The sequence below is a fragment of the Mus caroli genome, chromosome 3 (genome assembly GCF_900094665.2).
Source record: "Mus caroli chromosome 3, CAROLI_EIJ_v1.1, whole genome shotgun sequence".
Taxonomy (NCBI): Eukaryota; Metazoa; Chordata; class Mammalia; order Rodentia; family Muridae; genus Mus; species Mus caroli.
Genome location: NC_034572.1, coordinates 139,689,609 through 139,712,194, shown reverse-complemented (window position 1 = coordinate 139,712,194; position 22,586 = coordinate 139,689,609). Strand labels below are relative to the sequence as shown.

General features: G+C 42.5%; 3 protein-coding genes across 4 annotated transcripts in view; 2 read left to right on the top strand and 1 right to left on the bottom strand.

Annotated features, from left to right (window-relative positions):
- Positions 1 to 495: 495 nt before the first annotated feature.
- On the top strand, positions 496 to 15,955 carry Rpf1 (ribosome production factor 1 homolog). Of its 2 annotated transcripts, XM_021157795.1 has the most exons (9): positions 496 to 746; positions 2,436 to 2,492; positions 4,029 to 4,109; positions 9,358 to 9,453; positions 9,982 to 10,135; positions 14,092 to 14,174; positions 14,626 to 14,807; positions 15,108 to 15,234; positions 15,724 to 15,955. In XM_021157795.1, exons 1-9 carry the CDS (start codon positions 519 to 521, stop codon positions 15,763 to 15,765), a joined length of 1,050 nt encoding a protein of 349 aa, XP_021013454.1. In that variant the 5' UTR covers positions 496 to 518; the 3' UTR covers positions 15,766 to 15,955. The 2 variants fall into 2 exon arrangements, with proteins under 2 accessions (XP_021013454.1, XP_021013453.1); XM_021157794.1 differs by having other exon boundaries at positions 498 to 746; positions 15,108 to 15,955.
- Positions 15,956 to 16,758: 803 nt separating this feature from the next.
- Positions 16,759 to 22,547, bottom strand: Gng5 (G protein subunit gamma 5). Its single transcript, XM_021158638.2, has 3 exons — positions 22,367 to 22,547; positions 18,918 to 19,057; positions 16,759 to 16,986 (listed from the first exon to the last, which is right to left on the bottom strand). Exons 1-2 carry the CDS (start codon positions 22,445 to 22,447, stop codon positions 18,932 to 18,934), a joined length of 207 nt encoding a protein of 68 aa, XP_021014297.1. The 5' UTR covers positions 22,448 to 22,547; the 3' UTR covers positions 16,759 to 16,986; positions 18,918 to 18,931.
- Positions 22,078 to 22,586, top strand: part of Spata1 (spermatogenesis associated 1) — a 40,120-nt gene continuing 39,611 nt past the window's right edge. The window contains exon 1 of the mRNA XM_021158635.2: positions 22,078 to 22,177. The gene's annotated coding sequence lies outside the window, so the exon portion shown is untranslated. The remainder of the gene's footprint in view (positions 22,178 to 22,586) is intronic.

Below are 22,586 nucleotides of genomic sequence, written 5' to 3'. Positions count from 1 at the left end.
TCGGGGATGGCCGTTTCCATTGTCTGGTAGGCATTATCAGTTTGTCTCAGATGAAAGGCCTTTCTCTGTATTGCTGCATAAGCATTAAGTCTGAGACCAATGAGAACGTTTAAAGTTGTGATGCCTCTTTGCTCTCTTTTTAAAATCTTGTTCTGTTTAGAAATTAGAAATTGTTCTATTAGAAATAATGTACAGTCGGGAACGAACCCTGAATTTTGACACTTTTTCTTTTTGTGGGGGAGGGGGGGCTTGAGACAGGGTTTCTCTGTGTTCCCCTGGCTGTCCTGGAACTCGCTCTGTAGACCAGGCTGGCCTTGAACTCAGAAATCCGCCTGCCTCTGCCTCCCTAGTGCTGGGATTAAAGGCGTGGGCCACCACTGCCCGGCCTTGGCACTTTCTTACAAAGCTAATCCATAAAGCAAAGCGCTAGTTCCGGAACTTGGCGGCCCCGGAAGTAAAACCGTATGACCCGGGTCAAAGACAGAGAGCACTTCCGTTTCCGTACAGCCGTAAACAACATGGCGAAGGCCGGCGAGAAAAGTGTTGGTGGTGGCAAGCGAGGCTTGAAGAGGAAAGCTGCCGCTGAAGAGCCTCAAGAGGCCGCGGCCGCGAGCGATGGGACGGCGGAGAGCGGGGTGCAGCCCGCGAAAGCGGCCGCCTTCCCCCCGGGCTTCAGTATCTCGGAGATTAAGAACAAGCAGCGGCGACACTTGATGTTCACGCGGTGGAAACAGCAGCAGCGGAAGGTACGCGCGCGGGGTGGGCGGGGCACGAGCGCAGGGGCGGGGCCGGGGGGCGACGTGCACGCGCGGGGTTGAAGGGGCGGGGCCGGGGGCGACGTGCACGCGCGGGGTTGAAGGGGCGGGGCCGGGGGCGCGCGGGGTCGGCGTCGGAGTGCAAGCGCGGGCCCGCTGGGGGCGCGCCCCCAGCCCCTCGCTTGGCCTCGGGGTCCCCAGCGTCAGCCTTTTGCCGGATGAACTTGGCGTGGGGGATCCGGCCCTTGCCTGTTCCGTGGGTCGCACTCTCCGGGAAGCCGAGGATCATGGAGCCTACGACCCAGCCTCTGGCCCCAGATGGCGGAGGCTCCGCCCCCTGCCTTTGCGCCTAGCGTTGGTGGTAAACTCCAGGTCCTAAACGTGGCCCCAGACTCTTTCAGGGAACCCTTGGTGAAGTTTCAGCACTGTGAAGTGTCTGTCATAGCTGTGTTTGCTCTCTGACGCCTTGTGCTCGCACTGAAAACTAGACAGACTTGTAAGTAAGCCTTTCCCAGGATCATGAGGCTCATTTGTGTCTAAATTACAATTTTTAAAATTCCCTATTACAGAATACACAGCAACTAACACATGATTTTATATTTGTGTTCTCTTACTGGAGGGCCTTGGCTGGATCTTTTCGTAAGTGTTAGGTTAAGTACACTGTAGCTGTCTTCAGACACACCAGAAGAGGGCATCAGATCCCATTACAGATGGTTGTGAGCCACCATGTGGTTGCTGGGAATGAACTGAGGACTTGTGGAAGAACACTCAGTCGTGGAGGTTTTTTGTTTTTTGTTTTTTTGTTTTTTGGAGACAGGGTTTCTCTGTATAGCTCTGGCTGTCCTGGAACTCACTTTGTAGACCAGGCTGGCCTCAAACTCAGAAATCCGCCTGCCTCTGCCTCCCAAGTGCTGGGATTAAAGGCGTGCGCCACCACCGCTGGGCTTGGTTTGCAATCTTGAGGGAGGAATGTCCTAAAAGCCCTTTTTTGGACTGAAGATCAGTAGGCACTACAGAATGTGTCAGACATTTTGTCTAGATTCGGGAGATTATAGTGTATACTAAGTAACAACTGATCATGTTTGCAACTTCCTATTGATCTTAATAGGTAGTTTTGGCTATAACCTATAAGAATAACTAGTGGTGACCTTATTGGAAATGTCCTGAGAACTCATCTCCCATTTCTGTCTATTTTCAGTGCTTTTCAAGAGAAGTAACCATTATACCCATAATCTTTAGGACGCATCCACTAGGGGAAAATGTACTTGTTCATACGTTTAATTAATTGGAAGTATTATAGTAAAAATTAAAGCTACTGAAAGTTTAAATGTTCAGACTTAATGTTGATTTGATGGAAGCAAAGCAAAGAGCAAGCTCTTTGTTAAATGAATCTTCTTGATTAGCCTGCCCATTTGTAGTTCGGTATTTTAGCTATTAAAGAAAAATCGAGATATGTCTAGTTCTGGGTGGTACTATGCACCTGTAATCTAAACACTAAGGAGTCTGAGGCAGGAGGATGGTCAGTCCGAAGTAAGCCTGGGCTATCTAAGCAGACCTTTAAAAAGTTTCCTGTGTTTATTTTAAAAGGTTATAGTAATTTCTCAGAGCTGACTTGTAGTTTCAGTATGAGTTTATGAAATAACTGCTGGTTTCTTAATATTGTTTGTTTTTATCCCAAAGGAAAAGTTGGCAGCTAAGAAAAAACTTAAAAAGGAGAGAGAGGCTCTTGGCGATAAGGTAAGTAAGGTTTATAGCCATGTATTTTGTCTTATGTTATGAAGTATTTCCTGATACTGTGTTGGTTTCTTCTAAGACATTTCAGATGTATAAAAATACTGTACTAAATCCTTCCTACTCTATACCCAACGTAGCAAATAGTGGCGACAACTCGTCCCCTATTCTCAGTAGCTCGCTCCGATGGAGTTGCTGGGCTTCCCTGAGCTGTACCTTACTCCGTGTGTTGTGTGCTGGTGGATGCTGAGGAGGCAGGGGAAGCTCTCCCTGGCGTTGGAACTGGGAACCCCCCACTTTAGGCTTGAGGTTTAACTCTTGTGACTTGAAGCGAAAAGAACTACTAAATATTCCTGCAGTGTTGCAAGATGAAAGTTTTCATTTTTAAAAATTTTTACAAATATGCTTAATTCATAATTTAGCTTGTAAGATTTTTAAAGCCTATGGTTCTCCTCCCATTTATCGCCTATAAATACCAAGTGAGAATAAGGTTTTCTGAGAAAGAGAAACATATTCAAACTAAGCATACTACTTCTCATGCACTGTCCCAATAGGGTCAGTTTACAACATCTAAAGTCATCAATATTAGGTTATTTTGACCTTCAGCATTCTAATACATCATATAATATTATCAGCGGATTGCAGCAAATTCATGTGCAGGTCGGCCTTTAACGTATCGCTGGCCCCGGGTTGGGGTGTACCCTAATAGGCTTTCAAGTGGTGTATACCACACCCTGCCAAAACACAAAAAGTCAGATTTTGGACTGAAAGATGACTTCCTGGAATTATCTTTAAAGATTACATAAGAGTCAGTGAGAGAACTCAGTAAGGTAAAGGCACTTGCTGCCAAGCTTGGCCAACTGAGTGTAATTCTAGAGCCCACTGGGTGGAAGGACAGAGCACAACTGCGCACCTTACACACATCCACACTGCCCATCCTGAGTAGCTCATCAGGTCACCGTTCCTTCAGGTCACTGTGTGGCATCTGTGTGTTCTCCTAGTTCTGCTGTACTACTTGCAAGTGTGTTGATACCAAATTCTGCATGATCTGGTCATGTGGTATGCAGGGTGTTATCTTGATGTTTGTTTCCATTACAAATGGCCACCCCATAGGCAATTTATTTCTTTCCATAAATTAACCCCAAACAGAATTACTAGGTCGCTGGATAGACTTGCCACATTTCTGAGTAGATCGCAGGAAGTACAGAAACAGTCACCTGGATTTGCACCTTACTAAACTTTTTTTTCCATTCTGCTGACTTCCTTTACTGTTAGATATTATTTTAGACATGGATATTTTTTGTGATTCCTGTCTTATTTTTAAGTCATTTCGTTCTGTATTTACCACGTATGTCTTCTCAGATTGTTAAGGGGCAGTGTTATTGCCCCACTTTATTCCTAGGATTTATGTAACAGTGGTTGTGGTTGGAAATAAGGACAGGTTGTTCTGAGGTTATTTGAAGAATGTTTTGTTTCCCAACCTGAATGTGAAGTTGTTAATATAAACTGCTTCTAACACTCGGTGTTTTCCCTCTTACTTAGGCTCCACCGAAGCCTGTTCCCAAGACCATTGACAACCAGCGAGTTTACGATGAGACCACAGTAGACCCCAATGATGAAGAGGTAATGTCAGAAACCAAATGTGAATGATCACCATAGGTGTGTTGCTGTTTAACATCATGGTGGTCATAAGATGTAGATATCCCTTCTCTCCTTCCTCATTGTCTCTTTTCCCTGTCGTTAGTATTTGTCTCTCCTAGAACATCTGATAATGCACGCAGTGCACCAGATAATGTAGTCTGGGGACCTGCATATATTATTTCACTTAGATCTTCTTAAATATTAAAAATATGGTTTAGTAAATTTTGTATCTTCTCCATAGTGGTTTTACGTAAGTGTTGTTAGAGCTGCTCCTGCCCTGCTTCAGTTTTCCTCTGGCACATACATCTTTGAAGATGGCTTTGTTTGCTAGTTTGTAAAGATATCATTGTTTCGAGGGTAGTGGTCCTCTAACCATAGCTTGCCTAAACTGGCTTCTCATAGTCTATCTAAATATTGGCTTCATTTTACGTTTTAGATAATTATTTCTCCAAAGACATTTATTTCTTGCTTTACTTTTCCTTTTGTTCTGACTGGAACTTCCCCTGTAATGTTGAGTGACTAGAAGAGGCAGTGCAGGGGTCCTTGAGTGTTTCTGATAAGAACGAATCCTGCTGGTACCGTCTCCTTGATGTGGATGTCGTCAGCAGGGGTTTTCTTATGCTTTACAGAAATCACACTTAGGCTTGGATCCATCATGAATGATCATAGAACCCTTTTCAGAAAATGCTGAGATGCGTATGTGTTTGTTCCACACATTACCTTAATGCATCTATGGGTTCTCTAAAATTAGTTAAAAATAAGTATCTTGCATTCTTGGGATAAACTTATTCTGGTTATGATATTCAATATTTTTATATGTTGTTTTGGGTTGTTGATACTTGCTTAGAATTGATACATATTTGAACTCATGACTAAAATTATAGTAATGTCTCCTTATGATTCCTAACATGTTTTCTCCTTTAAAAATAAAACCTCATCGTTATATCCTGCAAATAGAGATCATCATGTAGTGAGGAGAGTGGGAGGAGCTAGGCCGGCCTCTGTGAGGGGAGTGGGAGGAGGAGCTAGGCCGGCCTCTGTGAGGGGAGTGGGAGGAGNGGAGGAGCTAGGCCGGCCTCTGTGAGGGGAGTGGGAGGAGCTAGGCCGGCCTCTGTGAGGGGAGTGGGAGGAGCTAGGCCGCCTCTGTGAGGGGAGTGGGAGGAGGAGCTAGGCCGGCCTCTGTGAGGGGCGTGGGAGGAGGAGCTAGACCGGCCTCTGTCTGAAGAAAGCCCGTGTTGATTCTAACACTTGCTTGTCGTCAGTCTAAGTTTGTGTCCTCTCAGAGTAGTTTTCCTTTATCTTTTCTACTGAATTTTGTTTCATTTCTATCTCCCTCTTGTTTCCTTCTACTTTCATTGTGAGCTTCCTCTGTTTTTCATTTATCTATTTGCTCATTTTTTATTTTCTTTACTATGAGCCATAAAGTTCCCTTTGAGTATCATTCTTAGTAAATCCCACAAGCTTGAAAATGAGCTGCTTTCACTGTTATATTTAAACCAGAGTTATTTTTCTATAATGGAATTTTTGTTAATCATTTATTAGTTTTTTCAACTAAAATTTTTAATTGGCATGTCTATAAGTCCATAATTTAATATGTTTACACACCATTCCAGATGATGACACTGTAGTAATTAACATTTACAGCTCAAATATCATTGTGTGTGAGAACCTTCAGTCTTCTCTACTTATTTTTTAATATATGATAAATAACTTTAGGTTCTAATGATCTTACTCTGCTCTGTTGATGTGATATAAAATTAGCTTTTCCTGTCTTTAGCACCCATCCAGCCTCTGGCAGACCCCATCACCCACCACATCTTAAGTCATTAGTTTTCTCCAATGCCCAGTTCCTGTGCTTATCTCTGACTTTTTCTGGCCCTCACTAGGTCTGAACTTTCTAAGGAATCATAGACTTGACTTCTGTGCTAACGCATGTGCAAAGCTCTGGTTTCCCATCTGTTGCTTTACATGGCCCATGCATTTGACAGCTTGTTGGGTTTTTTTGGTTTTTGTTTTGTTTTTTATTTGTTTGTTTGTTTTCTATTTTTTACTTTAGTCAAGAGTTTTGGATGTTTTCTGTTTTGTTTTGCGTCTTGTTGCGGCTGTTTGGTGTGTGTGTGTTGGGGGTGGGGTTGTATGGAGGAGGAGCTGGAACTGGAGCCCAGACAGACCTGAGACCCCTGCGAGTGCTAGGCAGTCACACCAGCCCAAGGGATTCTCTCACTTTCCATTTTAATTGACTTCAGCTCATTGATTTTTATATATGCTAATTTACAAATATTTGAAAATATTATAGATTTATTTGTGATTTCTGTTAATTTTATTGTGCTTGTTGGCTTACTTTGAGTTTAGTCCTTTTCAGTTAAAGAGAGATTTCTGGGTGGCCTTTAATCCTAGCACTTCTGAGTTTAAGGCCAGCCTGGTCTACAGAGGGAGTTCCAGGACAGCCAGGACTACACAGAGAAACCCTGTCTCGAAAACCAAAACAAAAAGAGAGGTTTTTAAGTCCTGGCATGTAGTCTGCTCTGAGGAATGGTCAGCGTTGCCCTGGAAAACCTGTGCTTGCTATTTTGGAAGGGCTTGTTGTGTATCTTCATAGGCTGCTCCCATCTTACATAGTCTTTCTGCATGTGTGTTTCATTGTTCCCGAAGAAAGAACATGCATGCTCTCCGCTGTCTGCCTCTTCCAGTGCGTTGAGTTTTTTACCTCCTAGCGTTTATTCTTTTGTTTGCTGCATATATTTACAGTTATATTGTTCTGTGTGATTACTTGTGTGTAATGATAATCACATTTTCTTGACATAGTCATCCTTGAGCAGCGCCTCTTATGTGTGTCTGTGCTATATGCAGGGACCACTTCAGCTCTTTAGGGACTCAGCAGCAGGCTTCTCCATGCTTTGCTTTGAGGTTATTCACAGACTTGAATTTAATATGTATCACTTATCCAGAGCATATGGTTATATCTTGCTTCTTTGGTCAGCCTAAAAATTAGTATTAAGTGTCAGTCACAGCTAGACTTACACATCCGTCTGCCTTTTACCTACTCTGTATTTTCCTCTGCTCTTCCTTGGCTATTTTCTTTCATGTTAATTTTTTACTATGCTGTTTTAATTCCTCTTGATTTTTAGACTATGGTATTCTCATAGTAGTTGCCTTAGAATTATATCATGCACTGGGCTGGGAGCTGAATCCTCAGCACTGGAGGGAAACACGCAAAAGGCCATGTGTCTTTAATCACTAGAGACTCTGCAGCAGTCGCAGAATTCTGCTAAGCGTGTAGAGGCAGTGCTGTTGGAGCTTGGTTTCCTCAGTCTATGTGCTGTCGGTCGTAGACCACATGCTGTCTGTGCATGGCCTAGTGTATGACCTTTGTATGTGCTGTCGGTCGTAGACCACATGTTGTCTGAGCATGGCCTAGTGTATGACCTTTGTATGTGCTGTCGGTCATAGAGCACATGCTGTCTGAGCATGGCCTAGTGTTGCAGGCACTCCTTGAATTCCCTGAAGCTTCTCAAAGGCGCAGAGTGTTTACCCATCTTTTGTGTGCATCCAAGCTTTCCATTGCAGCACCTGCTTCCCGGGCCTTTAGGTCTGCTGCACCATCTAATGTTGTTTTCCTTCAGTTTGCAAGATTCCCTTTTTGTTTCATAGCAGATTTAATAGCTGCTAAGTATCTCAGGGTTGTTTACTGAAAATATATATATTTTGCTCTTAACTGTTCAGAGTATAAGGCTTTTTCTTCCTGTACTTTGATCATATTCTGCAGCATATTAATCATCATTATTTCTATCTGTCTCATCGCAAGGTGTTCTATGATTTTAACAGCTTGACACTACTGCATTTATTTTTGTTGTTTTATATCCCACGTGGGGTTTGCTGAGCTCCTTAGATTAGTGTCAGTGTTTTCATCAGTTTTGTCTTTTTAGCCGTGATTTCTTCACATCCCTTTCTGCCCCTCTCCCTGTCCATCAGGATCCCCATTCCACACTGCCCGTCGACAGGTTTGACATTGTGCCGCAGCTTCCCCGTCTTTGCTGCATTTCTAGGATGCTTTCTTGGTTCTCCACACTGGGCCATGTCGCTATCTAGTCGGAATTGTTTTTCAGTTCATGTGTCAGCCACACTGCCAACTATTTCCCCTGACTGTGTATCATACTCCTTTTCTATCAAGTTTTGGCTGAACGTTAAGACATTTTAGTCAATACCGTGTTGTAGTTCTAGATTGTAAATTATTTAATTAGTTTATTTTGGATTTGTTTAATTGACAGCATCTCCCTCTGTAATCCAGGCTGCCCTAGACAGTGTAGCCCAGCCTGGCTTCAAGCTCAAGGCAGTCCTCCTGCCTCAGCCTCCCTGGGGTTACAGGACTGAGATAGTGTGCTCGGCTCTAGTTCATTGTTTAAGGACTGTTAGTGTCTGCAACTTACCTGCACTTCAGAGTGGGAGGTCACTCTGTTTTGGACAGTGTCCCCTCAGTCTTGTTTTGTCTTTCATCTGCATTGCTGCTGACTGTCCCTGGGGTTACAGGACTGAGATAGTGTGCTCGGCTCTAGTTCATTGTTTAAGGACTGTTAGTGTCTGCAACTTACCTGCACTTCAGAGTGGGAGGTCACTCTGTTTTGGACAGTGTCCCCTCAGTCTTGTTTTGTCTTTCATCTGCATTGCTGCTGACTGTCCCTGATTTTATCACATGTTTTTTATCAGTCATTGACTAGGCAGGTACTGTTGAACACCTGGAGTCCCTCAGACATGCATCTTTCTCATCTGAGCTGTGCATGTATAGAGGAATGCCTTCAGAAATGTAAATGTACATTCAGAAATGTAAATGGCTACTCCCTGCCTACCCTAAGCGAGGTCTGCAACCCTGGTCTGACCAAGCTGTGTTCTTACCTTCCTCCCACCACCTCTTATTCTTGTCCTCTTCCACTCTAGACTGTGATCCCGCCATAAAAGCTGGGGCTGTTATTGTTCCCCACCAAGAGGATGAGGCGGGGGAGCAGCATTGGTCGGGACTGGTATTTTTGCCCATGTCTGTAGCCATTTTGCAAGAATGCACACATCTTTGTGCGCTGAGATTAGTTTGACACTGGCCGTTCACACTTGTGCAGAAGGGGGATCAGCTTCTGCATGTGTGTCACTGTTAATGTCACCTAACAGTCAGGCAGGCAGTGCTTGAAAACCCATGCTCGGTGAACTGTGTGATGGAAAATGACCTCTCCTCTCTTCTCAGGTGGCTTACGATGAAGCGACAGATGAATTTGCTTCTTACTTCAACAGACAGACGTCTCCTAAGATTCTTATCACAACGTCAGATAGACCTCATGGGGTAAGCACATTGATTCGTATAGTCCATGAATTCTTATATTTAAATGCTCCATTCAGAAAAGTGAAATAGTTAACTGCTTTTGATGATGACAGTGAATAAGCCAAACAAAAATAACTGATGGGGATTAATTAGACTTACTGAGCATAATTCTTCAGGACAGTTCTGCAACCTTAACACTGTTACCATCACTGCTGGCCACACCTTGTAATGGAGTGCTGTCCTGCCCAGTGTGATGATTAGCAACATGCCCAGCCTCTGTCCCTTAGGACCAGCAGTGGTCTCACACCCCTACACCAGTTCCACCCACAAAATGTCTCCAGATATTGCCATGTCTCTGTCTCTGTGAAGCAGCACCGCCTTGGGGAGACCTGGGCTTTGGATGATTGGCCTTGGATTCAGGAGACACTGCCCCACGTCCACTCTTCCCCAGTCTTGCTCACTCTCATAACACTGTCTTAGAATGTCATTACTCCTGTCCTTACATCCTTTTTCTTCTAACTTTTGGTGATTTTTCTTATTTTCTTACAGAGAACAGTTCGACTCTGTGAGCAGCTCTCAACAGTTATACCAGATTCACATGTTTATTACAGACGAGGACTGGCTCTGAAAAAAATTATCCCACAGTGCATTGCAAGAGATTTCACAGACCTGATCGTTATTAATGAAGATCGTAAAACGCCAAGTATCCTTTGGATTTCATTTTAAGGAAACTTTCCTGTCCTTTTCCTCGCCTAGTTTTAAACATATAAAAGAATAGGAAAAGGCTTCCCATCACTTTCAGAATAGATGTTTTCTGTAACATTGTATCTCTATCCCAGATGCTATGTTTTTTTTGTTTTTTAATTTATGAAAACACTTATCAAAACATTTATCAGGCAGGTGTTACAGCTAAAACACTGCTGTAATCTTTAGTAAAGGGTGCAGATATAATAGTCAAGCAGCCATAGTTCAGACAAATAGTTCTGCCAATTAATAGAACATTGTTCCAGGGACATGGACTTTATACAGAAGCTTGTGCTGGGTCTGCATGGGAAGGGGTGATGAATGAGGCAGAGGAGTAGTCATTTGGAAAGGAGGCATGACAGCGCCGGCCCAGGTGACACCACGACTTTGGTATTGCTTCATCTTACGCTCTCAGGAAGCATATCGCTTCATTGTTCTGGGCTAGGAATGAAGCCTTGCTATGTGGCTCCTGGTGTTTTGGTTGCTAGGAACAATGAAACTTTTCCTGTAAGTCTCACATCTTGAGACAAATGTCATCTGACTCCAAGGTATTTCTGTTGAGATGAAAGAATATAAAATACATCTAGATTCTTATAGTTGCTATTATTTCCTAAACAGGGCCTATTACCTCAGTATCTGGGAGATGACCAAGTGGGTGAGTCAGAGTAGAAAAGAATTTGTAAAAATAGCAATAGAATGTTCTGTTCTGCATAGGACAACACTCAGTGTTTTAATACACTCTATTTTCTAATCCATTTTTTACAAGCTTTCATTGTTTTTAATGTAAGCATATTATTTTGTTTGCCTGTATTAGTTTTCCAGAAACTAAAATAGCAAAACCTTTTTAATGTGGCATTTGTTGACTAGATTATAATTAAGTTTGACTAGATTAGTATATTTTATATGCCTAATTACTCCAGAAAAGAATGATTTTTAAAGTGATTGCTGCCTGTATCACAGCTTCCCCAAATAGAACGACAAGGTCAGTTTTGGTTTTAGCAGTTAGGTTGTCATCATTTTAAAATTGTCAATTCCACTGTAAGAAGCAAGCATTCATCAATTTAATACGGTTTTCTCTTTTCTTTAGTATCTTATATAGGTGCACAAGTGATAGCACATGTAGCTTTCAGAAAGCCTGCACTGCCTGACAGACATCCTTTTCTCTGAAACATTCCCCATTCTGTTTCACCACACACTCGCATTGAAGGGCCAGCCTTCAGCCTCTTCTCCGTTACTGAAACAGACATGGGGACTGTTTGCCATGAATTTTGTTAGTTTAACAATACAACTTATGTATCCCCCTCAAAAAAACCAAAAACAACAACAACCAAAGCCACCCAAACAATTTGAGAGTCTGCACTTCACTTTTGACATAGCCACACTGTAATAGGAATGTTCTAAATAGAAGTCAAGCCTTTACAAAGGTTAGAGGAAATCATTGGAGATCTACTGGTTTCCTTCATTTTCATGGGTTTGTAATGTCTATGCAGTAAGAGAAGTACTTGGCGAAGTTGACCCTGTAGTGAATTGTTAAATAGAGACATTCAATGTTTGCTGTTGGCCTGTTGTTTAGTAGACACTATACTGTTTAAACAAACAACAAAAACCCAACTAAACTGGGGTTAACAGAAGTTGGGGGGAAAGGCATTTTCATGGCTCATACCTGCTATGCTAGTGACGAGCACTAGCTAGGCAAGTTAATTCTAACTGCATGAAATGGTGGGATTGGAAGCAGTCCTTGATGGAATGGAAGCAAGCTACCCCAAGTGTTTGGAAAAACTGGAGCAAGAGTAGCTATATTATGTGTAGTATATAAGATTGATGATTGTATGAGGACCTACAAGTCAGAAGACATTTGAGAAAGTCGGACGTAAGAAATGTAGTTTGTACCTACCTTACTCTGTTAAACTAACGTCTTTATTCTGAACTGAGTCAACATTGACAGAATGGTAGGAAAGACGCTGCTGCTATTGAAACTGATAGTTTTTTACTTGTCGTTAGGAATATAGGGTAGATAAAATGACCCATCTAAGTCCTATGTGGCTTATTACTTAACAGAACCAAGGACCAAATCCTGCCTTGATTAGCACCTGTATTAGAAAATTTACTCGGAAGTAGAGAGGACCAAGAGTAATCTTATTTTAATGGTGGAAAATATCATTTAAGAGAGTCAGGAGACAAGTAGTTGTAGAAGTGAAAATGTTAAATGACAGCAGTAATACGGGGTAGATTGGTGACAAATTGAAGAGAACTAATATTGGCAGTATTGTTTTGTAAATCTCATATTGTGTATACAGTGATATGTAATGGCTTTGACTGGGGCATAGTCTTAGTTTTCTAGTACCATGACAAGACACTGTGACGAAAAGAACTTTGGTCAAAGTTTGACAGCTTAGTTCAAAGAGTGAGACCATGATCATCATGGCAGGAAACGTGACAGCAGGCCGACAGGTATGACACTAGAGCATGAGCTAAGAGCTGTACCTCATCTACAAGTGCGGGAGGACACAGACACTGGGCCTGGGGAGGGCTTTTAAAACCTCAAAGCCCACCCCAATGATAAACCATCTTCAAGGCTCCACCTCCAAATCCTCCCTAACAGTGCACCAGCTGCACACCGACCACCTCCCTAACAGTGCACCAGCTGCACACCGACCATTATCGGTGCTAGGCTCATGCAAACCACTGCGTTGCAAGGGTGTCTTGAAGGCAGCAGAAAAGTAACTAAGGCCATGTATTTGAGGTTGATGGTTTTAATTGGATATAAATTAGCTTCTCCTACCTGCCTTCAGTCTAGCAGTTCTCAACCTGAGGGTTGAAACCCCTGTAGGGAGTTGAACGACCCTTTTACAAGGGTCGCCTAAGATCATCAGCAAACACGGGATACTTAAACTATGGCTCATAACAGTAGCAAATTTACAGCTTATGAAATAGCAACAAAAGTAATGTTATGGTTGGGGGTCACCACAATATGAGGAACCGTATTAAAGGGATGCAGCATAAGGAAGGTTAAGAAGTACTGCTTTAGTAAAGACATCAGCCAAAGTGTTCAGTAAAGTGTACCCCCCCACCCCCCATCCCTTTAAGTACTTCTTAACTTTAAAATTGGGTCAAGTTGTCCAGACACAGGCTGGACTGCTGGGATAGGCCATCAAAATCCCAGCTTTTTTCCCCCCTTAAACAAAAAGCTATTATTAACTGAAATCCCTTGATCAGCCACTGATTTCAGTTCTGTCTGCTTGTGATATAATTTGGCACTAGCCAAAAGTTATTCATTGAAAAGTAAAGTTGTTACAATACCTTTAACCTTAAATAATAGTCTGTTTATTGCAGCTAGCACTCTGAGGCTTCTGACTGCTGTGCTTGCTGTGGGTAGGTCTCATACATTTAATTTGTAGCTTATATTATCTAGCATAATTCTGTCATGCTAGACTACAAGTGGATTGTAAAGGTTGATTTTGATTTTTCATTAATCCAAAGAGCAAGAAGTAGCAGTGGCTTTGCTTTCAGTTGTGATCTCTGTCATGTCCTAATCGTACAAACAAAACATACAAGTGGGGGTGAACTTACGTACTGGCTGTATTGAATCCCATCTTTTTGAGTAGTCGCCACTGAATAGATGTTTTTGTTTTGTACTTTCACTTTGAAAGACCAGAAGGTCCTATTGAGAATGATATTTAATTGTAAAAACAAAAAACAGTGAGACTCTAAGACTATTTTAGGTTAATATATATTTTCCTGGAAGAGTGTATGTGGTTTGACTTTAGTTTGGTAGTATAAGGTCAGTTAACCCAGAAGATCAAATCCATCCACCCACTATAGATTTCAGGTGCCCTTGACCATAAAGAAAACAATCTGTTACTCAATTTAGGACTTATGTTACATTTTGCTATATTTCTTGACTTTTATGAACAGATGGACTTATTTTGAGTCATTTGCCAAATGGTCCAACCGCTCATTTTAAAATGAGCAGTGTTCGTCTTCGTAAAGAAATTAAGGTGAGTCTTCCGTATCCCTTGATCAATATTGATCTCAGATTATCAGTACCTCCTTAAAGATCTAATTGACTTTACTTATTTGATCTGATGACAGCAGGTTTTCTATTGAGATTGTGAGACCATAAACCACTTCGACAACAGTAGTACTCATTGCCCTAAAACATTGACTTTATTATACTAAGATCTGAGTACTTAATAAGCCACCTGTTACATTTTTGCCATTTTAAAGTTTTTTTTAAAGCCAAGATTGGTGGTTCCTGCCTATAATCCCAGCACATGGGAAGCTGAGGCAGTAGGAACACTGAGTTTTAGGAAAGCCTGAACTAAAAAGTTCTAAGCTGTTCTGAGCCAGTGAGACCTGTGCCAAAAAACCAAATGTTGTCTAAATTCTAAACCCAAAAATGTCGTATAGTTTTTCTAATTATCTTTACTGGGCCTTTTTTCCCCCCAGCGAAGAGGCAAAGACCCCACAAAACATGTGCCTGAGATAATTCTGAATAATTTTACCACACGGCTAGGCCATTCTATTGGACGCATGTTTGCTTCTCTCTTTCCTCATAATCCTCAATTTATTGGAAGACAAGTTGCCACGTTCCACAATCAGCGAGATTACATCTTCTTCAGGTTTCACAGGTAAGGGGCATACATTAACTTGAACGTTTGTCAGTCGTGTAAGTACCTATATTCTGCCGGGCGTGGTGGCGCACGCCTTTAATCCTAGCTGAGGCGGGTAGATCTCTGAGTTCGAGGCCAGCCTGGTCTACAAAGTGAGTTCCAGGACAGCCAAGGCTATGCAGAGAAACCCTGTCTCCAAAAAAAAACCCAACAACAAAAACAAAACAAAAAAAGAACCTATATTCTGATGTAACAAATCCTTTAAGCATTGCCACAGGAAGTTGAATGAACTCAGTGGTTTAACTTTTGTCTCTGAAGATACATATTCAAGAGTGAGAAGAAAGTGGGAATTCAGGAACTCGGACCACGTTTTACCTTAAAATTACGATCTCTTCAGAAAGGCACTTTTGATTCTAAATATGGAGAGTATGAATGGGTCCACAAGGTATGTGCTTACTGTTCCAAAGCCCATTTTAACTGTGTGCTTACATATTAACATGTGTCTCTTCCCCCACGAACTAGAAAGTACCAACATGCTGATTAGCCAGGATTTGCTTGAAGCACCCCAAAGAACCTTAAATGGGAGTAGTACTGTAGGAATGGAAGGATCTCAAACCCTGACCCACGTGCTGCTGCAGCTTCTCAGTCTCTTAGGCCTGTCACAATGGTTCTGCTGCATTATCTGAGAGCTGCTGTTGAGAACATTTAGAAACCAAAAAAGGCCTAGCTAGGAGCAGCACAGCCTTACCTTTTTGTACTTTAACCTCCTCACCTCAAACTCCCAGCACATAGAAATTAGACCTCTCGACTGACTGTTCGGGGTCTCAGACACAGCCAGAGTGTCTCAGCACTGTTATTCATGAAGATCTATGAAAGCCAGTTTCTTCTATCTTACAGAAGTTCATTGTCTTTGTTTTCCCCCTTTAATTTTCAGCCACGGGAAATGGATACAAGTCGAAGAAAATTCCATTTATAAAGGACTAGGGGAGCAGTACTGAATTTTGCTGGATCAGCCTGTCTTGAAAAACTTGGTAATTCAACGAAACACCCTTTTCAAAATGGAATTTGATTTTATAAATCATGTATTTGAACAAATGACCAAGTACTGTGAATTTCTACTCCATATAGTAAATATAAATAAATATAATTTTATTTAGGTCTGAAAATTTTTTAGGTATTAAAGTCCTAAAACTTGCTGTCATTTCAGATAAGCTGAAAATAATTTTATAAGAATGAAGATTCAAACTTTCTAATTTGCATTCCCAAAGGACTGTTAGGCTAGAAAAAGGCTTGTATAACCCTGACTTAATACGCCAGTCTTGGGGGGCCGGTTACTGGGACTTGGAGCAGTTACACAGGTCACTGAAGTTAGCCTGTTTTCTTGCTCCTTCCTTCCTAGTTACCCTCTACTTTCCTACTTCATCCAGGCATCGTGTTGAGTTCTCAGGTTCTTGATTCTTTTAATGGAACTCTTATTTACAGATAGAAGCAGCTACCTTCTTGGTATAACTGTGAATGCCATTACAAAGCTGTTTGTTTGGAATCTTGTTGCCTGTGTGAGTCCAAAGGGCAATGTCAAGTGCCCTGTGCCCCTTTCTGTCTTATTTATTAAGAAGGGATTTTCATGGAGCTTACCATTTTAACCCACACTGGTAGCCAACAAGCCATCTCCCCCAGGCACTGGGGTTATAGGCGTGCACAGTCATGCCCAGCTTTCTTACCCAGGTGGTAGGGTTCTGAGCTCACATCACAATTGCCTAGCAACTACTCTTACACTGAGCCATCTCTCCACCTGTATGTGGAATATTTAAAACAGTTCCCATAAATAACTCAAGGACAGAAACTTCAAGTCTCCTAGTCTCTGAACAAAGATTCGCAGTTGTTCTGTAAGTTCTAGAAGCCTTGCCAACATAAGGCCCTGAGTCCTGGTGTTGAAAGATGAGTATCCAGCACAGTTCACTCACATCAGTAAGGAGGCCAAAGGGTTGTAGGCTGCTTTATTGTATGCTACGGCCAGTGTGTATAAAACAGTGAAACCTTGTGAGACGGAAACCCATGGCGTTCAGAGAGGTAGATGTTAAGGACTGACGAGCAGAAGATAGTGTATTATGGCACGTGTTAAAGAGAAGCTTTTGTACAGACTTCAAATTTAGTTCTCTTGAATAGTCACTGGTTCATGAGAAGTGGTTTGAGAAACCTAGTGGGAGGAAAAAAGAAGATAAAGTATCACACAGGTAACTTTTTAAAACACTTTATCACTAATACCTGAGCAAGGGCAATTTCCTTTTTAATTTTTGAAAATGGTTTACATTCTGCCCATTTTGTTGGTTAATAACACATTATTATACTTTGAATCTGAGTTGCTGTGCTACAACACACGAGGTGTGATCAGTTTAGGGGTATGATATACTTTCAGTCATGAGGAGTTTGTTGGTATGCACCCCACCATGAATCAACCCCTCTCTAGGTGGCTCACTTGAATGTCGGCTTATAAAGGGTTAAGCCTAAGCCTGTTTACCATCACCAAGTACTAGAGAGTAAAAAAATACAATCTACAGTATAAAAGGCACTAAAATCCAACTTATCTTTAATTTTCACAACTGGCAGAAAAATCCTATCTTATTGAGTCTCATAGATTACCTCACTAAGATTACTACTGAAATACACTTTATCATAATAGAAAAATAAAATAAAAATACTTAACAGAAAATCTAAGGATCCTTTGAAAAACGGATTTCTAAGATACAGTCTCTTCTATTCACCTACCCACAGAAAACACACCAAGGATCCCGAGCATACTGTCAGCAGCATAAAAATGAGACCACCTTACTGCAGCCCGCTCGAGGGGTGGGTAAAGGAAGGTCTACACATACAACAGAATACCATCTAACAGCTGAAATGTCTGAATTATACACGACAAAACATCTCACAATTGAAGCAATACTTATACATTTAGAAATGACTATCTTGAAACTATAAAATACAGTTAAGTGTGTATACAGGAGAAAGAAAAAACAAAGGCATAACTACAGGACAAGTTATGGAAATGAGTAAGTGTGACCTGTTTTATAAAAGAAGGTATACAAAGGGTGAAGTGACCTTGAAATGGTAGATAACCAGTTCACCTTTATACTTATTTGAAATTTTTAATTACTTCATAACTAACACTGAAGAGGTTTCAACAAAACCTCTGGGGGGAAGCAATTAACTTCGATTAATAAATAGCAAATAAAGTCAGGTCTGTTTAGCAAGAGCTGTGTAATTTCCTGTGCACTCCCGGATAGATCTACAAAGCCTCTGTAACAAGGTATTTTAGGAAGCAGCTTCCTGGACTTCGCAAGTCAGAATGTTAGTATAAGGGTGTGTACCACACACACTGTATTTTTAAAAACACTAAGTTTGCTTCCTAATTCAATACTACTAACGTACCAAAGATTACAAGTGATAGTATCCTATAATTACATCTTAAATTAGCCAAAACAATTTTGGCCACATCTGTGGAGAACAGGTTTTTCACACATGACATGTAGTCTAGGACACTCTGATAGCCCTATCAGATAGTCCAGATCCTCAGCTCCAGTTCACTGCCAACACAAATGGAAATCTCTCAGTGAAAAACGGAGGTGGGGTTCCTGCGCTGTGTGTGCCTACTCAGGTACCCCAATATTGCTTTCCCTAGCTCTCTGCTGTGCTACTCACACCTTGGGTCTCTTACACCAGTGACAACAGTTTATCCACAAGTCCACCAGGATACCTGTAGAGCCATTGCTATAAACACTGTAAATCTGTTAACATTTCAATTTGACGGGCAAAGAAGTAAAAAAAGAATTTTAGGATCTCCAAACAGTCATGCTGCTTGTGCCAGCGCTCCACAAACACATGGTTGCTGGTGGCAGTGGACTCTTGAGTCTCCCACGCCTCTGGTTACAGTTATTACATCTATTTAGCACTCTGTGATATAAATAAAAACATTAGTCTTTGTGACTTCTAACCTAGTTTTCAGTAGCCTTCAAAAACAAGGAATTTGAAATGCCAATCAGGACTACAGGGATAGATGCTGTCAGTGCTACAGATAAAAAGACCTAACTGGTTCTTCCTTTGTATCAAAAGGGGGTGGTGTGAACTTACCTCAAGATAGATGACTACAAAAAGGAGCAGACTTTCTGGGGTCTGAAGGGATTTGTACTTGAAGACACTCCAGTCAGCAGAGGGTCATGTTGAGCATTCTGCAGACAGAACTGTTTCAAGTCTGCAGCTGCCTGGGAAACCTATGACAGTGAGAGGAGAAATATCTATTGGTTAAGGTTCTGATGGCTTTTATAAGTCTGGAAACACCTGAAATAAACATCACTTCAAAATAACGTACAGCTAACAGTTCTATACTGGCTCATACTTAGAACACTAAGTAAATGAAACTGAATTGCAATGTTTTTTTCCTACTCATCACGAGCATCAAGCGACTCAATAGTATAATCCCATTTATCTACAAAGCACAGCATGTCTTGTTTTTATATGATGGGCTGTTCAACAAGCCCTGACAGCTTGGTTTGGGGAAAATAGAATTTGTTTAGTTTTGTGTAGCCCAGGCTGGCCTCAAACTTGCTATGCAGCAACAGCCTTAAACACTGAACATCTAAGCCTCCTGCCTCTTAGATGGTAACCTGAGTGCTCGGATCCAACTCAGGACTTTCATAGGCAAAAACTCTTAACAACTGAGTCACATCCCCCATTATCTTGTTATTAATACGTAGTATTAATAGTTCACAAAAAGATCTTAACATTATAGGCAAATTGTCTTGAAAGCAAACTGGAAAAATGCCCATGAACCTAAGGTAACCAGCACAGAACTAAGACTTCAATGTTCTTTAAATTTATACCCATCCATATACTACCTTGCAATTAAGAGTGACATACACCTACCATTTTATATATATTCTGGTTAGGAAATACAGGATATAATAAACAATACTGAAGTCCTATTTGGGTTGTACTATATACATGTATCAACACTGCCAAATCACATTTGTGGCAAATACAGTGTTTCTTGAAGAAAGGCTGCTCAGATAGGTTGTTAGACTGGGCCTGAGTTTGATCTCCAGAACCCACATTTGAGTGGAAGGAGTGATCAAACTCTACAAGGTTGCAGTTCTCTTAACTCCCCGTGTGTACCATGGCATGCATGCGCACATACACACACCTTTTAAATGAACCAGAGCAGAAGGCTGTCAGTGCCTGGCTCTGTAAGTTAAACAGTTGAGTTCAAAGCTGGTCCAGCTACTTGGCAAAACCCTATCTCAAACTAGCTGATTGAACTCAAATACCGACACAACAAAGTGGATGGGTATGCAGACCCTGAAAAACTAAAAATGCACTCAAGCCACTTAATTCCTGTGTTTACTCTTAATCTCAGTTATCTCTAAGATTACAACAAATGCCTAAAACCCCGGTTTTGCAGCCTAAGAGTTAACAGGTCAAAAGGTCCTAGATGATAGCTATATTGTGACCTAAGGATCAGTCACCCTGGATAAGTTAAACTCAGCTTCAATCTACCTGTGTTTGGCTTATACAACAATTCAGTATAATAAGTCCCATATGACTCATAGACTGAATATTAGAGGTTCCTGCAGTTCTTAAACGCTTGTACAAATAACCCACACCCTGCTTTGCCTCTTAAAAGTGGCGCCTGTATGGAGGGTAAAGTATAAGTTTTCAGTGTTACAGCATTTGGTTTTGTTCAAGATCAGCAGTAAGCATAAAGTGCCTGTTAATTCCTTTCCCACACATTTCTCCAAGTACCACTATGTATGGACTGTATCTCTAGGCACAGAATCCTAGGGAAGGAACGGCGAGAAATCTAAGGCTGTGTGACTAACAGTGCTCCAGGCCTCGGGGGAGCACTCCTTTAATCCCAGCAGGCAGAGGCAGGCGGACCTCAGCTTGAGGCCAGTCTGCTCTACAGAGTTCCAGGAGAGCCAGGGTTATATGGAGAAACCCTGTCTCAAAAAACAAAAACAAAAACCCAACATTCTAAACAGCAACCTTGAGACTTAAAATGGAATGGCTGCTAGTACCCAAGCCACAGGAGCAGTCACTATCTACCATCCAGGAGGCTGACACTGCAAAACTATTAGGCTTCCAAATGTCCTGACCTACCTCTGAGAGTTTGGTAAAGAAAGCACTTGTAATTACCACCTAAACGAATACAATAGTAAGTTTATGCTAGCTTTAAAATGTCACACACAAAAAGCACCTAGCATAGGCGTGGTACATGGATGATGTCAAATGGCACCTAACCTAATTTAGGAACCTAGGAAAGACATTGTAACCTTCCCAAGTGAGATGCGCCTTGCCATGGAAACTTCAAAAACCTGGCTATCTGTGTTGGCTCAAGTCATCCCAGTCAAAAGCCTTCAGAAGAATTAGGACACAAGGCAAGAGAAGCTAGGAGGTAGCCACAGAGCAGGTAGGGTTTTCAAAGAAAAGAAGTTCTCTGGGAGCTAGCTCACTGCTTTGGGCCACCAGGGTTAAGTACCGCCACTGTAATTACTACACTTAACTGTCTTATTTCCTTCCCCAACCCACAACTTTTTTCCTTCCTGGCCTACTTTATGATAGTTAATATATATGAATGATGATGATCAATAGATCACTTCAAATTTCAGAGCTCTAATCTGGCCAAGACTAAGTCACTTGGATGAAAAGTGAGAATATGATTAGAGTACAAACCAAGACTGATTGGGCGTCTCCCTATCCTCCTCCTATGGTTACCACAAGGAAGTTGAGCGGTCTCTGACATTTCTACTTGAGAAGAAAGCTAAATAGAAGCCTTCTCCAAAAGCACGTTAGAAATAAGGACTAGCCTGCTGAATATAAGATCAAATCACCTTGGAAACTGGCAGGTTCTAGCAAGGTGACTTATATTCTTGTTTCTTTTTATAATCACCGGGAAGTGTTTCACATGTAACCCGACCTATTACGTCAGAAAGAGGCCAAATCCGTTTAGGAGTTGAAAAAAAAAAAATAAACCAAACAAACGGTCCTAATAACCAAAGCGTCTGAATGCCTAGCTGTCTACCAACAAGGACAGCCTTTCCCCAAAAGTCAACAGCCCAAGACCCGACCCCCCAACCAGACCGCAAGCTCCCAGGCCAGCGGCCAGCGGTTTCTCGGGCATGTGAACCAGTAAACAGACAGCCCAGCAAGGTCAGCCGAGCACGCCACGGCGTCTGCTGCAAACACCTCTTTGTTCGAGGCTGGACCCCACAAAGGTGGAGTCCGCAGACTCCCGGGACGATCGGCAAACAAAAGTTGCTCATCAGGCCGCCGTCTGGAGCTACCCAGGCGGACTCGTGTGTGTTCAAAGGACGAGGGCTGGGAGTGAGCCTGGGGTGAGACGTGCGAGACGGAAGTCGCTGGCGAGGCCCGCCGGGGCCGCCTAGAGTCGGCGGGCGGCGGAAGGGCGGGCCCCCTCCTCGCCCTCGCCCTCGGCCCACAGCCCGGCCCGAGGAGCCGCGTGTCGGCTCGCGCTTCCCCCCGCCCCCAACCCCGGGGCCCACCGCCCGCCCACGCCCGCTCACCTTCACGCGGTTGAGCCCGGCCTCCAGCCGGAGCTGCTGGACCACCTTCTTCATGGCGGCGACGCTAGAAGAACCCGACATGGCGCTCGGGACAGCCGGGCCGACTCGTCAGTCCGGGCAGGGGGCGGCAGGTCGCGGGACGGCGGGGGGCGGGGCTCCGAACTTCGTCGAAGTTTCCGGGGCTGTGCGCGCCGCGCATGCGCGCCGACGCCCCCTCCCC

Excerpts from the sequence above, each read along its gene's own strand:
- Rpf1 (XM_021157794.1), top strand. The coding sequence starts at position 519 with ATGGCGAAGGCCGGCGAGAAAAGTGTTGGTGGTGGCAAGCGAGGCTTG. Across the intron at positions 747-2,435 it reads GGAAACAGCAGCAGCGGAAG|GAAAAGTTGGCAGCTAAGAA; the intron begins GTACGCGCGCGG and ends TTTATCCCAAAG. Across the intron at positions 10,136-14,091 it reads TGAAGATCGTAAAACGCCAA|ATGGACTTATTTTGAGTCAT; the intron begins GTATCCTTTGGA and ends TTTTATGAACAG.
- Gng5 (XM_021158638.2), bottom strand. The coding sequence starts at position 22,447 with ATGTCGGGTTCTTCTAGCGTCGCCGCCATGAAGAAGGTGGTCCAGCAG. Across the intron at positions 19,058-22,366 it reads CCGGGCTCAACCGCGTGAAG|GTTTCCCAGGCAGCTGCAGA; the intron begins GTGAGCGGGCGT and ends TCACTGTCATAG.